The sequence below is a fragment of the Pezoporus occidentalis genome, unplaced genomic scaffold (genome assembly GCF_034315485.1).
Source record: "Pezoporus occidentalis ecotype Australia unplaced genomic scaffold, CSIRO_AGI_Poc_V1 ctg35, whole genome shotgun sequence".
Classification (NCBI taxonomy): domain Eukaryota; kingdom Metazoa; phylum Chordata; class Aves; order Psittaciformes; family Psittacidae; genus Pezoporus; species Pezoporus occidentalis.
This window is the reverse complement of record NW_026915483.1, coordinates 4153913-4168836: the sequence shown is the minus strand read 5'-3', so window position 1 is coordinate 4168836 and position 14924 is coordinate 4153913. Positions and strand designations below refer to the sequence as shown.

Here is a 14924-nt window from a genome sequence, read left to right as displayed (position 1 = left end):
GCCAGTTGTTCCCCAGGACCCTTGTCTCTACCTTTTGCAGGCTTCCAGTTTACTGTATTGCATCTCTGGAGCAGTGTTCTGTGTGTGTACCGCTATTCCCAGAGACCAGGTCTGTATAACGACGCTGAAGAGGTAATAAAGACGTGCTTGTAACGATTATCATATTTGTTCACAGCTGAAATACAAATTATCGGTGCTTTGTTTGGCTTCCTGTCTCATCCGTGTGCTCTGCAGCTCAACCGCAGCGCGTCCTCACCAGGGTCACTGAGGACCTCTAGTGACTGACCAGCACCATTGACGAGAGGAGCGCTCCTGAAATCCTTACGGCGCTTTCCAGTTTGAAGAAATGCTTTGAAATTCATATTTAGGACGATCCAGAGCAAAGCCAAGAGGTGGAAAAACCCACAATGTAAAACACCCACAGATCCACAGTGCTCGGTTTTACAAATGTTTCTCTTTAGAAGGTAGAACATGCCAGCGATGAGATGAGGGGAAATAAAAACCCACATAAAATGGAATGTAATGGAGCATTTCTGAGTGCTCTTCAGTTGACGGATGAAGAACTAAAAACAGTCCTTGCCAGGAATCCTTAAGGCACTAGGGCACTGTTTTATCTGCTATCGCTTACTCAGTTTAATAAAATTTATACTTTAAACCAAAATTGGCTAGAATATTGATAACATGCCTGATGGTTTTAATTGCTGCCTCCTGCTTCTCTGCTGTTTTGAACAGAAAATACCTGGAGATATGGGAGCACAAACTCCCATGGGAGCTGCCATAAGCCCTACAGGACGCTGAGGCCTGACATTCCTCCGGTGCAGGGACTGGAGAGGGGTGAAGGTCAGAACTGAGGAGGAAATTCTTTCCTGTTAGGGTGGTGAGGCACCGGAATGGGTTGCCCAGGGAGGTTGTGAATTCTCCATCTCTGGTGGTGTTCAAAGCCACGTTGGACAGAGCCTTGGGTGAGATGGTTTAGTGTGAGGTGTTCCTGCCCACGGCAGGGGGCTGGAACTTGATGATCTTAAGGTCCTTTCCAACCCTAACGATTCTATGATTCTATGGAGCTCGGTCCAGGGCCCCTTCCCCGAGCACAGCAGCTGTTTGAAGATCACAAACCTGAGTGCACTCAGGTGAAACTTGTCGGCCAGGGTGGCTCAATGCATGAAGTGACTCCTGCAGGTTTGAACTTGTTCAGCTCAAACAGAGCAGCCTTGCAGCAGGGCTCTGCACCGGGCTGCCCAGCTCCCGGCGCGTTAGAGGCCTTCCCGCCGGCCCCGAAACGCCTGCAGTAAACCCTGTGAGGGATGCAGGTTTGCTCCCTCTCCTGGGCTTTGCGGTTCATGCAGGAGCGCGGCCCTGAGCCTGTCCCTGTCCCTGCACTTGCCCGGCGCTTCCTGGGTGAGTTCAGGCCTCCCGGAGGAAGATTTCTGCTTCCTGCCCTGCTCTGCGGTCTCCTGTGTGCTTTCCTATCGTGTTTAATAGGTTTCTAAGGCAGAAAGCTCAGAGCTCCGGCTATAGCAGGACCTCACACAAATAGCAAATAGGAACAAACTTCGTTGTGTTTATCTCATTTAACGGTTATTAGTTTAAGCCCAACTATCTGTTTTCCGTGGATTTTTCTTTACCCAGGGATCTTGTGCTAGGAGAAAAAATCCATGTCCTTAGGAATGTTTTGTCTTGTTGGTTACAAAAGCTTCCTGGACCGATTTATAGATTAGGTCTCACTTTTTGCAGCTGTTTGAGATAAATACAGTGGAAGATATTTTATGTGAAGACATAAACAGCTCTGTGTGCGTTTTCTCATTGCACTGCGGTGGGCATCGTGTCTCTCACTGCCGCATCCCCTCCTTGTTCTCTAGCTGAAGGCACCAGGCTTCTGGCACCACAGCATGCAGAGCCCAATGTTGTTCCTTGGATCAGCTGGGGATAATTTGGCTTTCCAGTCAAGCGAAACAATGAATGTGGTGTTTGTGTAGAGCAGGGGAAGGGGTCATACAGCTTAAATCTGGCAGCAGCCCATGTTTTCCCACCCAACACAGCCTTCATTAGACTCAGCATTTGGATTTATGCAGTTCGGGTGACTCTGCACATACGGGTGTTTGCTGTTTCACCAAGTAGTGAGCAAATGGACCTGCATCCTGTCAGTTTGTGTTTTCAGGTATAAACTGTGTAAGATGGGTTTGTGGCCGGTGGTTCCAGCAATGGTCTTTCCTCCACCGATGCATGACTGGGACTGGAAACTCTGATTGCTCTCCAAGTCTGACCCCAGCACTGGGACCTATGGGTGGGACCTGAGGTTGATCCCCAGTGTAGGCCTCGACAGAGGAAGAAGAGGCAATTGTGCCTTTGCTGTATTGTCATCCACCCTCTTTCCCTCCTGTTTAGCTCCCTCCTTTAACCAGGAAGAAGCTCCTTGCCATTCACCCAACTTTGTTATCCGTGTCTGTCCTTCATGAAGGGAATCACCGTAAGTCCTTCAGCAAGTCCTTGACTGCAAAGGGATGTGCTGTGCCTCCCAGGGCATCTCCTGCCTGTGTTAAGCACAGCAGGCGACAGTCTCATATTTAATGTTTAGAATGCCATCAAAGAGCTGCAGATGGAGAAGAGTTTGCAGCCAACCAGGGCTCATGGAGTAACTCTAGAAGAAACCCTTCCACCTGTTCCAGGCTGAGGTTAGGGAAGGACATACCCCATGCATACACAGCGCAATCCCCACGTAGTCTTGCCAGCATCATTGCCCACAGGCGTGTTTTTGTGACAGGATGGTATGAGGTGTGAGGCTGCGATAGGTCTGGATGTATAAAAGAAAGATGCACCCTGTGTTTAGTGTGAAGGGTGACGTTGTTTCCTAGAATGACTCAGTTTCTTATCTGATCTGGCTTGTGCTGAATTCAGTGCTTCATATAAAGATGGCGGTGACTGCTTGTTCAAAAGGTTACGATGGTGGCTGTCACACCTTGAAGAGTCCTTGGCATTGATTTATTGCAGTTCTGATTTCGTAGTTCTGCCTTGCAGCATCTGGGGGAAAACTATAGATTTGGCTGAAAAGGGAGGGAGCCTTTTAAAGTTTAATTCTAGCTGCTGGTCTTACTGTGAGGCTTTTGTCTCTGCTGAGGCTCTGCTGTGCAAACCCAGCATATAGATAAGTCACAAGAAGGTTTTTATGCAGACTATGTGGAGAATTAATGTCTTCTCTGAGGGTCCGAATTCTCATTTCTGATGTGAAGTATTGAATCTCCAAGCCTGGGCCTGGGCCTGGGCCTGTCTTGGGCACAGATTTGGAATAATAAGCCCTTGGTTAGTAACAGTAATATTTGGGTAAATGTCCTGTGTAATGCCTATGGATAACCTGTGGTCAGCACTGTGTCTGCCCATGCTGCCTTGTGCCAACCGAGGTGTATACATTGGATTCACCTGTGCTTTTCCCTGCAGGATCACTTTGGGCACACCAGTGAGGGGGGGTCAGTACTCTGCCCCAAGCTAAAATGTTCTGTCCTTAATTTGTCCTTAATTTCTTCTTAATGACCAAAGTCCCCTCCATGCTCCCCTGTCTCCTTACACATTTTAATGTTTTCTTTTCTCTGTAATAGGGAATGTGGATGAGGTGTTTTACTGTGTGGGGAGGACCCAGTGTAGTTGCAATCAGACTTCTCTGAAATTGGAAGCTAAAAAATAATAACTGTGTTCTTTTTTGGGGACCAAATTGGAGGCATCCAGGTGCCACTGAAAGCTCTGCTTGCCCCTCTCAGAGACCTTGCTGCAGTGGAATGCAGTGATTCAGTGAGCACAGGGCTGAAGGGCCCATGCTCCCATCCCTGCTGCTCCATCCCATCCCCTGTGCCTGCTGCTTCACATAGGGCTTGTCTTTGTAGCTCCCTGTCAAGAGACTTGGGCAAGTACCTCGGAAGTCAGATGTCCTTACTCTATTTAAGCACCAGACTTAATCTGATGTATTTATATCTCTAGCAATTTGGAGGTGGGGCAGGTGGGTTATTTTCCCAACATGATCCTTGGTGTTTTTCCCACAGGGTGTCTCTCTATGATTGCTTTCGTTACCTAGTGGTTGTTATTGTTAAGATTCCATCATCTGACCCTTTATAATCCCCATATTGCATTACAGTGCATTGCTGGACATGCTTGGTGTATGCTAGTCTTTGCCAATTTTAGACTGCCCCATCAAACCTATGAGTTTCTCAAAAGCGATGCAAGGTTATGTTACACAGGCTCCTTCCAGTTAATACCTTGGCACTTGGAAATGCTATGCATTGGTAGTAAAGGAGAATAAATATATGGGTTTTATAAGCAGAAAAAATAAAGCTGACATTATAGAAATTGTTCCCAAGCATTTGGCATCAGCATGTGTCCCATGTGTTAGCTTAAATATACAACATGGTTTAGGCACTTAAAGCATGGCTTGGTGTCCTGCTTTGTGTCAACTGATGACACTGCGGTCTGCCTCTCTTGATATTTGAGTTAAAACGTTGACAACCCTTTTGCTTTTGAGAGAAACAGGTGAAGTTTTGAAGAAAATGCATAAATGAGAGAAATCAATGAGGTGAGACAATCCTGCATGAGAGCCTGCTGGGTTTCATGCTAGAGTTCATCTGTACCTGCTTTAGAAACAGTAAGCCACGAGTTTGAATTGTTCATTCCCAAGGGCAGACTTTTCCTTCTACCAGTTTGCTCCTAAAGTGCTTTTATTTAACACTTGTTAGGTACCCATTTAGCATGGTTTTTCAGCTGCTACCCATAGGAATCTCTTTGTGATCGCTGTTCAAGTACCTCTTGTCTTCTGCTTGTGGTTTGAGCGTGGCTGCTGGCACGGCTCTCTGCTGTTTGGTAACAGAGAACCTCATGCAGTAGCTTATTAGTCCGGATATTCCTGAGCAAGTGTCTAATTGGTGTGAAAAAGCAAGTGCTACTGATGGAAGTGGCTTTCCTGTTCTAGTGAAGGCTGAGGAGTGAGTGATTGTTTTGGAAAGCTCCAAAGCTGCAAAAGTTACTGGGAAGAAGATGGGAGTTTTGCCTTGGAGAAGACTTCTACATTCAGCCGTGTGTCCCAAGCCTGATGGTGTTGTTTGTTGCTGTAATGTTCCATTTCCAGTGTGCCAAAACACTACACAGCATGTTAGAAAAGGAAGTGAATCCTGAACCTGAGGTTAATTTATGGAAGAGAAACCTAAAGTAGGCAGAATGTGATACCCACCTTGGAAATCTGTGGGATTAGCGCCTTTGTCACCAGGAGAGGTGCCACCAGGCAATCCTTCAGCTTTGCATCTGACGGAGTAGGCATTACTCCAGCAGTGTAGTATTTCCTCATCATGGTATTGACAAGTGATATATTTCTAGTTAGAAGAAAACCTGCTTTTCAAATACCTGATGATGTTCTCAGTATCTGTGTTTTCCTTCCCAAGTGAACTTTCATGGGCTTAGCCCTACTTAACTTAGCAGATCTGACAAGACCAAGGCCCAAGATGGCCTGGCTGAAGATCATGGAAACACAAGAAGGTGGCCAGAGGCTTTATTTACAGTCAAGAAATTAGCAAGTGATAAGTAACCGCTGAATAGCCAGCTTCTGTGATCCAAACAGCATCACTTGGGAGAATAACATAGCAGCTACTGAAGAGCACTGATTTATTTGATAACATCAGGAAACCATTTATGGACTCTATCATGGACTGCAATCACTGGGGTTAAATCTGCTAGACCAGCTAGATTGATGTGTGGGTCTGCTGTTGTGCTTGCTACTGCTTAATATAAAATAAGGATGTCCCTTGAAATACCAAAGGGGCAAATGGAGCCAGTACATTATTGGCTTGGCTTTTTGTTATATTTTCCTTCACCACGTATTTCCTTCCAAGAGTCTTGCTCTCTTCCCTGATGTGTGATAGCATTAATTAAATGAGGGCCTTTGGATAATGGCTTTTTAATAGAGTTGAACAGGGCTTTGAACACCATGCTTCTTGTTACAAAACACAGCATAGAGAAACCATCCTCATGCAGAGACTATTTTGCTGCTGGCAGACTCCAGCGGAGCCTGGTTGAAGCTGTAATGAGAAATATGGCTTAAAAATTGGTGGGGCTTGGTTTCACAGCCTCTCCTCTGTGGTTTGTTTTTTTTTTCCTGTGAAAGATGCCTTTGATTTGATACCCACTGCAAGAATACTTGAAATTATAAGAGGAAATTTTCCTGATGCAATCAGCAGCCCAAGCTGTGGTGTACTGAAACTGCACCATGGTGGAAAAATTACCTGTCCTGCTACTCTGCTTTTACAAAGCAGCCATGAGCACAGTGCAGATTTGGCTTTCTGCATTGATACATAGATTTAGAAGCCAATGAAATATTCTGAACAAAGAAGGAGGTACTTCTTAGGTGGAATGGATACTTAATGAAGAAATGGCCTTCAGGTAATCTGTAGTTGCAGCAGTTCTAAGAATATTAGTAAATCTTTGTAGTTGCTTATTCTGTAACACAATGGTAGAAAGTGGGGAAAGGATGAACCTGAGCTGAACTGTCAGCCAAGATCTCTTGACAGTGAAAATAACATCCATGACAGAGGCAGACCACTCAAGAAACAGGGTACTGGCATTGCCTCTGGGCAGAGTGTATGGGAGCAGACCAGAGATGTGCTATGGGAAATCCCATGGGGAAATGCTGCCTAGGGGACCGCTCAGGTTGGTTCAAAGGGCTGGTTCCCATCCCCACACGGACTCCTGTCCCAAGCACAAGGTGTGTGTTTTACTGACTGTTCACCCTTTTTCCACCTTGGAGGATTTTACCTGGTGTTGGCTGCATCACACCAAACCACCTGCAACATTAGAATCATAGAATAGTTAGGGTTGGAAAGGACCTTAAGATCATCCAGTTCCAACCTCCCTGCCATGGGCAGGGACACCTCACACTAAATCATCTCGCCCAAGGCTTCGTCCAACCTGGCCTTGAACACTGCCAGGGATGGAGCATTCACAACCTCCTTGGGCAACCCATTCCAGTGCCTCACCACCCTTACAGTGAAGAACTTCTTCCTTATATCCAATCTAAATCTAAGACCTCGCTAAAGGCACTGAAGAGCCTGCATTCCTTTTTAAGATATCCAAGACATCATGGACACAAAGACCTTGTGCTCATTCTTCCCACGGTTCAGGATTTCAGCTGCACACCTCATAGGTACCATTAATGTCATTCCACCCTCCCTTAGCAATCCAAGTGCAGATGAGGCACTCAAAGGCTTAGTGCCCCAGGAATCCTCTAGAAAATGGCCATCCCCTGACTTACTCAATGGGGGACTCACCAGCTGCACTGAAATGTCAGAAGGGTTTGCACAGCTGACAGGTTGCTGAAAATGGAGCATCGCCATAAATTCCCTTCATCCAGCCAAGTGCAGCTTAATATAGACTTAGCTGCACGGTCTGTCTCCCACACAGAGACTGAGAGCTGCCACAGCTCATGACCAAAGCATGAAGTCGTTGATTTAACCAAATGAACTACTGCTAGTGAGGGGGAAAAAGAAAATATTCCTTTAAAATCGATCTTTCTCTTCAGGTTTGACAAGTGAAGGAACATGTCTGCACTCAGGCAAAACTCTGATGATGAACAAGTGTGTACTGAGGACATTGATGAAGATGAAATCCTGGCAAACCTGTCCCCTGAGGAGCTAAAGGAGCTGCAGTGTGAGATGGAAGTTATGGCCCCAGACCCCAAAGTCCCAACTGGGATGATACAGAGGGATCAGACGGAGAAACCGCCAACGGGAAGCTTTGACCACAGGTCCCTGGTTGACTACCTGTACTGGCAGAAGGCATCCAGACGCATGCTTGAGGATGAGAGAGTTCCTGTCACCCTCTTGCCCTCTGAGGTAACAAAAATCACTAATACTTATTATGCATCTGCTGTGGGATCTGGTTTATAGTTTTAATACCTTAACCTGCCTCTGCTTCCATCCCTTATGTAAAGTACGGTACAAATTGAAATTAATCCTAAAAGCCTCAGTGATGTCAGCATCCAGCTTGGGCTGACATCAGGATTAGTAATTTTTTAATTGCTTTTCATGAATACTTACTTAAGCTTTTTAGTATAAGGAAATCCTAATTCTGTTGCAGTAAAGCAAATCACTGTGAAATTGTCATAAAATCAAGTTTGGAGGATGTAACTGTGTGTATGGAGCAGCACCATACTGCTTTTCCATAGAAGACTAAATTAATTATATGTATTTAATTAATTAACAGGATTTAATGTCATAGTGGACAAAACTCCAGGACTGTGTGTTTTAACTCCTTGAGTCAGCCCAACCCTTTTCGACACAGTACTTAGACTTATTCTACTATCCCTATGACTTTGAAATAAAGTTCTAAGGTCACACTTAGATGTTTTTCAGGATGAGGGCCTCACTTAAAAATAGGTTTATAGGATGGAAGCTTGGCCAGATGAAACGTAGCCATCCCTAAACCCAAGTGAATCTGGGGTAACTGATCTTAATATTTATTTTGTTTCTAAACTCTAGTAGCTTTGCTATTGCACAACAGCACATCACGGACTTCCCAGGGCAGGTTTCATGGGCTGTCTTTGGACAAGGTGGGAAATCTGAGGGTTTTTCCCTCCTGCAACACTCTTTTGCCCTCAAAGAGGGTAAAACTCAGTTACCCTCAAAGAGACAATACTTTTCTAACACTTTTGGGGTTAAATCTGGAATTCGAGTGTAGAGCTGCAGCTGGTCAAGCAATCCCCATACTAAACCCCTCCACTGCTGCAGCAAGCAGGAACCGCAGCCCTGAGCGCAGGAGTGGCTTGTGACTGTTTTGTCTGACTTGGTGAAGTGCAAGCTGTGACACTGCCCTGCCTGAAGTAGTGCAAATCTCTTACAGAAATATCTTGATCTATATCAGTGCTTTATTGGCATTTCTCAGTGATAGAGGAACCACATGCGAAAAGATGCTTAAAAAGAAATCTCAGCCAGGAGGGTCTGTGGAGATGTTTGCAATTGATGTTATTTTGATGCTGTAAGCCCCATTGCCTTGCAGCAGCTGTGTGCAGAGTCCAGTTTCCCATCTCTGAGCTAATATTTTGCTTTATCTGCAGTGACATGCTTCCTTAGTTGTGATGCTCTGGCAGGTAGTAGAGCGGGCGGCTTTGTTGTCTCACGTGCTGGGTGACTCCACTGTCATTTACAATGTGCCCTCTTGGCTCCTCCTGGGGCTGGGCAAACAGTCAGCGGTTAACACTGATTTCCAGTGGTTTGTGGCATTTGAAATAAACTTTATCAAGGCAAACATAAAAATTACACAAAATCCAGAAAGATACTTTAGATGAAAGACTCCTAACCCCCAGAAGGGCTCAAGGACCACCTTAATATACCATTAAATACATATAGGATTTAATTGTCAGGATCTAATTTTATAGGCAAAGACGAGAAACTGGTTTGTGGCCACTTTAACAGCAATCATTCTTGTGTTCCCAAGCAAGCCAGACAGCCCTGACTTACAAGCAATGGCACTTTTAAGGATTATCCTATAACGTATGGGCATAGAGGCGTCTAAATCCAGCCGCTACATGTTTGCTTGAGCAGAAAGGTAACGTAACAAAGCTGCATTTGACTGTTTAAGCTGTGAGGTTTTGTCTTTCTAGAGAAGCGCTGCAGAAGAGGTGGAAGGAGAGGATGGAGGCAGCAGCAGGAGGGTGCCAGGAGCAGAGGGACAAGAGAGACATTACAAAAATGAGCACTTGTCCAACTCGGGAACACAATCTTGGGAGACAAAGAGGGATGGGAGTGATGTGGAGAGAGAGAAGGAGGAAGAGGATGAAGAAGAGGAGGAAGATGATGATGAAGAGGAGGAGGAGGAAGAGGATGAAGAGGAAGATGAGACCGAATTGGAAACAAAGGAGACTCACACCAGTGAGAACAGTCACAGTAATCAGATAAGTAAGAAACCAGGCACAGAATCAGGAGAAGGCACAGAAAAGCCAAGTGAAAAGAAGATATCAAAATTAAACATCCCCCAAAAGTTAGCTCTGGATACCAGCTTCATGAAGATAAGTGCCAGGCCTTCAGGAAACCAAACCAATTTAGAAGATAGTCTGGAGAAAGTCCGAAAAAACAACCCAGACATGAAAGAGCTCAACCTGAACAACATAGAAAACATCCCCAAAGAAATGCTGATAGACTTTGTCAATGCCATGAAAAAGAATAAGAACATAAAAACATTCAGCTTGGCCAACGTGGGGGCTGACGACAACGTGGCTTTCGCACTGGCCAACATGCTGCGGGAGAACAGGAGCATCACCACGCTGAACATCGATTCCAACTTCATCTCTGGCAAAGGGATCGTTGCCATCATGAGGTGCCTGCAGTACAACGAGACGCTGACGGAGCTCCGCTTTCACAACCAGAGGAGCATGCTGGGCCACCAGGCAGAAATGGAGATCGCCAGGCTGCTGAAAGCCAACGCCACCCTCCTCAAAATGGGGTATCACTTCGAGCTGCCGGGGCCCAGGATGGTGGTGACCAACCTGCTCAGCAGAAACCTGGACAAGCAGAGGCAAAAGAGGCAAGAAGAGCAAAGGCAGCAGCAAATGAAAGAGCAGAGAGAGTTGATAGCGGTGCTGGAAAATGGACTTGGGTTGCCTCCGGGAATGTGGGAGATGCTGGGGGGACCACTGCCGCAGCTGAGGATGCAAGAACCCCCGCAAGCCCCGAAACCATCCGACCCCATGGCTATGTCTCTGAACAAAAGGCAGGAGAGCACGAGGCAGCCAGCCCCCGAGCAGCCACGCAGGGAGAAGCCTGTTGAATTCAGAGTGGTCAAGCTGAAGAAGATTCAGCGCAAGCCTGCTGTGCCGGACTATGTGGAACCCACCGAGAAAACCAACCTCAAAGACGTCATCAAAACGCTTAAACCAGTCCCCAGGAGAAGGCCACCTCCCCTGGTGGAAATAACCCCAAGAGATCAGCTGCTAAATGACATTCGTCAGAGCAACGTCGCCTATCTTAAACCGGTAAGTGCTTGGTGATGGTGGTGATGGAGGGAGTTGTGATCGCCCAGCACGCTCCAGAGCTGCTGTTTGACATGTTGGCCATTCAGTGGGGTGTGCAAGCTTACCTGTGCACTGTGTGTCATCATCCTTCTGCATGAGGCTGCCAATCCTGGGTGCAGGGTGTTTTTTCCCTTTGGTAGCACAAAGGTATGGCTTGCACAGAGAAATGACAGCAAGAGCCAAGGCTGCAGCCTTGCACATCCCTGTCCGCATCCATGAAGGTAAAAGAAAGGAGATTCACTCAGGAGGTAAATAAAACCACAGAAACTCACTGTTAGCATACTAGTGATAGCCTATTAGTTATGACAGGCAAATGCTATTGTAAGATGTTTGTTTCAGGAGAGCATCCGGTATGATTGTTCATATTAGTCCATCCTCAGTCCCCCATAAACCCCATGTTTCTCTTTTCAGTAGCACCATCATTTGTCCCATTTAATGAAGGGTGAACAGAAACACTGGCAGCGATGTAATTTACCAGGGATCACGCTCCTTTGGTGCTGTCACAAACCAGGCCAAGGCTGTGGGAAGGGTCTGTGTTACAGTTGTGGTCTGTGACTGCCTTCATTTGATTTGATTTAAATGAAATTAAAGCCTTTTGTGTGAGGAGGGATTTAATACATATTTTAAAAGTTATTTTCATTCTCTAGAGCTACTTTCTATAACAGTGATAATGCACAAACCCTTGCTACAACAAATTTTCTTCATGTTTGAGCCTTTTTGAGTTTTAACAAGTGTAAGTTAAAGATGCTTTTTCTCTGCTGCCTGAACATGTAACACATTTTTACAGTTGCCTAAAAACATTTCAGGTAAAACAGTTGATCCTCTAAAATATAGTTTGCTGGCAAAAGGTACCAGTTGTATCCAGAAAGGGTCTGAAATCTGGCCTAGCCACACAGCTTGTGGACTTGCTCCCACCTGCCTCACCTGGTATCAAGGAGTGTGTTATTTTAGTGACTCTCTATTTAAATCAACTGCACAATTCTAATGCTAATAAGAAAAAGAAGTTAGATCCATTAGCAGTGAAGATGCAGCAAGGTTGTAAGAAGAAAGTACCACAGGGTTTTTTGTGTTTCAAGTAAATGCCACTCAAAGCGCTCAGTAATCATAACTCAAGAGCAAATGTGAGCTTGTGGCTTTTAGAATCCAAGTCCATAACTGTGATAACTGCCCCTTGGTGATGCTCCTGCTTGAGTACCAAATTCATGGGCCACTTCTCCAAATGCTGGCCACCAGATTTAACCTTTTGCTTTTTTTAAATGTTGTATTTCTTTGCCTTTTACCTTTATTCAAGTAATACTGAAAGCCGCGTGCTGTATTTGTAGCTAGTGATGTTGATGCATCTGTTTGTGTTGCTAAGGCTAGAGGAAGAGGACAGAAAATCCTTTGCAATTAAAAGTGGTCAGTAGTACATTGTAATCCATATTCTGTTTAATATTAACATTTTAATACAGTGGGTCACATTCTGCTTTCATCTATACCTACACAGAAACAATTATCCCCTCAGTGATTCCAGAGAGAGTAGATTATCCTGAAATTTCAGCAGGGGCAGGTCCTGCAGTGACCTCTGATGCTGGTCCAGGTTTAATGTGACCATTCTGCTGCCAAGCCAAGTTTTGGGGTTGTAGTTTTGCTGGCCAGCCCTGCAGCCAGGGCCTCTCCTCAGGGCACTTCTGGGCTTTCCAGGCCAATCTAGATTTTGCATTTCAGTCCCATGTCTAAGCCAACAAGACCTGCTCTTGTGAAGGTCATGGTTTCATCAGGGACTGTAGCGATAGGACAAGGGGTGATGGGTTTAAACTTAAACAGTGGAAGTTCAGGTTAGATATAAGGTAGAAGTTCTGAACTGTGAGAGTGGTGAGGCACTGGAGCAGCTTGCCCAAAGAAGTGTTAAATGCTCCATCCCTGGCAGTGTTCAAGGCCAGGCTGGACAGAGCCTTGGGCAACATGGTCTAGTGCGAGGCATCCCTGACCATGGCACGGGGTTGGAACTGGATGATCTTAAGGTCTTTTCCAACCCAAACCATTCTATGATTTATCGGTGTGTGCCAAAATGGTGTGTGATGGGAGGCTGGTTCTTCATGGCCACAAGATCTGCTGCTGTTCGTTCCCTCGGGAAGATGGAAGATGATGGTGCTGATGCTCTGCTGGGCACAGCCCTCACTTTACACAGCAATGATTAAGAAACCCTCATGCTGAAATGTACAAGGGAGCAATAGTGAACCCCAGCTATGCCCCCAAAATCCTCAGGAGGTTTTTATTAATGAGGGCTGTGGGGTTTGGGACAGAAGGATCAACTGATGCTGAATCCCAGAAGGGCCAGAGAACAACTGCTATCAGGGCAAATGGAAATACAAAGCGAGGGACACATGTTTGGGGTTGGGTTTTGATTGGTCATTTGTGGGGGTGGTTTTCTTTCTGGTCCCCTGTTATTGTGCCACATGGCTTGGATTTGGGGCATTAGGGTGTTATTCTCACCTGCCTGCATGATCTTGGTAACTCCTTATTTGCCTTAATATCCTCATCTTCATCTCTATAAAGGGATTTTAGTGGTTGAGCAGAGCTGGGTGTTTGGTTGCTCTGTGGTGGGACACATCACTTGCAAATTGATTTACCAGGCATCAAGCATTGCAAATAGCAAGTGGGGAATTACAAACAGAAATTCCCAACCAGAGCTCCTTGGAGCTCTCAGCTGTTCTATTTTGATCTTTTTACAGTTTCTGGAGGTTTCTATTAAACTAATCTGGCTTGGGAAATAAGACTGTTAAATTTCCTCCTCCTAATATTTACTGTCATTGTCCAGGTGCCTCTGCCAAAGCAGCTGGAGTGAGAGACCAGATTGCCCTGAAGAAAACAAACTGGAATAAAGACTATTCAAGTTTTGCTTACAACTGTTTCAGCAGATGTTTTCTGCAGAACCCAGGTGGTATATATGACTCTTTGGGAACAAAGCTTGTGATACATAACTTTCTAAGTGTGGTGAAAATGGCTGGCATGGGAAAAGTCAGTGCTAAGCATTTCCATCAGGTATCAAACAATCCCAGTGCCATCTGTCTGTCAAGTGGATTTGAGGCTCCAGTTTGTTGTGGGAGTATTTTCTCAGAGGCATCAATAACCTTGTCTTTCTAGATTGTCAGCAAACTGTTTTGCTTCCACGTTGTCCTGCTGCCAGATTCTGCAGGAATATGCTGTGTGCTTCATCTTATCTTTCTTTTCACAGACTTGCTCCTTTATTATTCTCTTGTCCGTGAGAAATGTTATTTGGTTTCCATGTATACAGCTCCATTTTTTAGTTAAGGAAACAGGAATGAAATAAAGCTCTCTGTAAGATGTGTGCAGCACTTCCATGGCTAACAAGGCACTCACAGAACAGAACAACTGCTCTCGTACATCAAACTCCTCAAGCTACCTCTATTTCAGAACATAGCCTAGTTGGCATTGTACCTGATCAGCATGTAAAAGGTGATGCTGTGCTCTGCTTTGAGAGCGGTAATCTTCACTCCCCACGATTCATCTTTGGCTGTGATGTATTCTTTAATTACAGCTGCCTTGGAGCACACTGAATTCCCACTTCAGGTCTCTCTCCACACTGCTCTTGTGGCACGAGGATGAGCCTCACCTCTCTTTGCCAGGGATGCAAGAAATTCCTCATTCCTCTTAGTACAGAGTGTGAATAGCATGTCACACCCCTAGCAGGGCTGGATGAGTTGGGGGTTAAACCTTCATGTGCACAACTTGGTTTCTTCCTTAATGTTTTTTGTGATTTTTCTCCCCTTTTTTAATCGCTTTTTTTTTTGCTGCAAGCCTTGTTTGTAAAGCAGCTACAGGTAAGTCAAGTCACACATCCACAAGAGACCAGATGCTTTGGGAGTTTTTGTTTTTCTAAAGCTAAAAGGCA

General features: G+C 45.4%; 1 protein-coding gene across 1 annotated transcript; it reads left to right on the top strand.

The window, feature by feature from the left end:
* The first annotated feature begins 7560 nt into the window (after positions 1-7560).
* On the top strand, positions 7561-14356 carry LMOD3 (leiomodin 3). The gene is made up of 3 exons (XM_062630301.1): positions 7561-7856; positions 9623-10990; positions 13830-14356. The coding sequence occupies exons 1-3, from the start codon at positions 7563-7565 to the stop codon at positions 13854-13856; spliced, it is 1689 nt and encodes a 562-aa protein (XP_062486285.1). The 5' UTR covers positions 7561-7562; the 3' UTR covers positions 13857-14356.
* Positions 14357-14924: the final 568 nt, after the last annotated feature.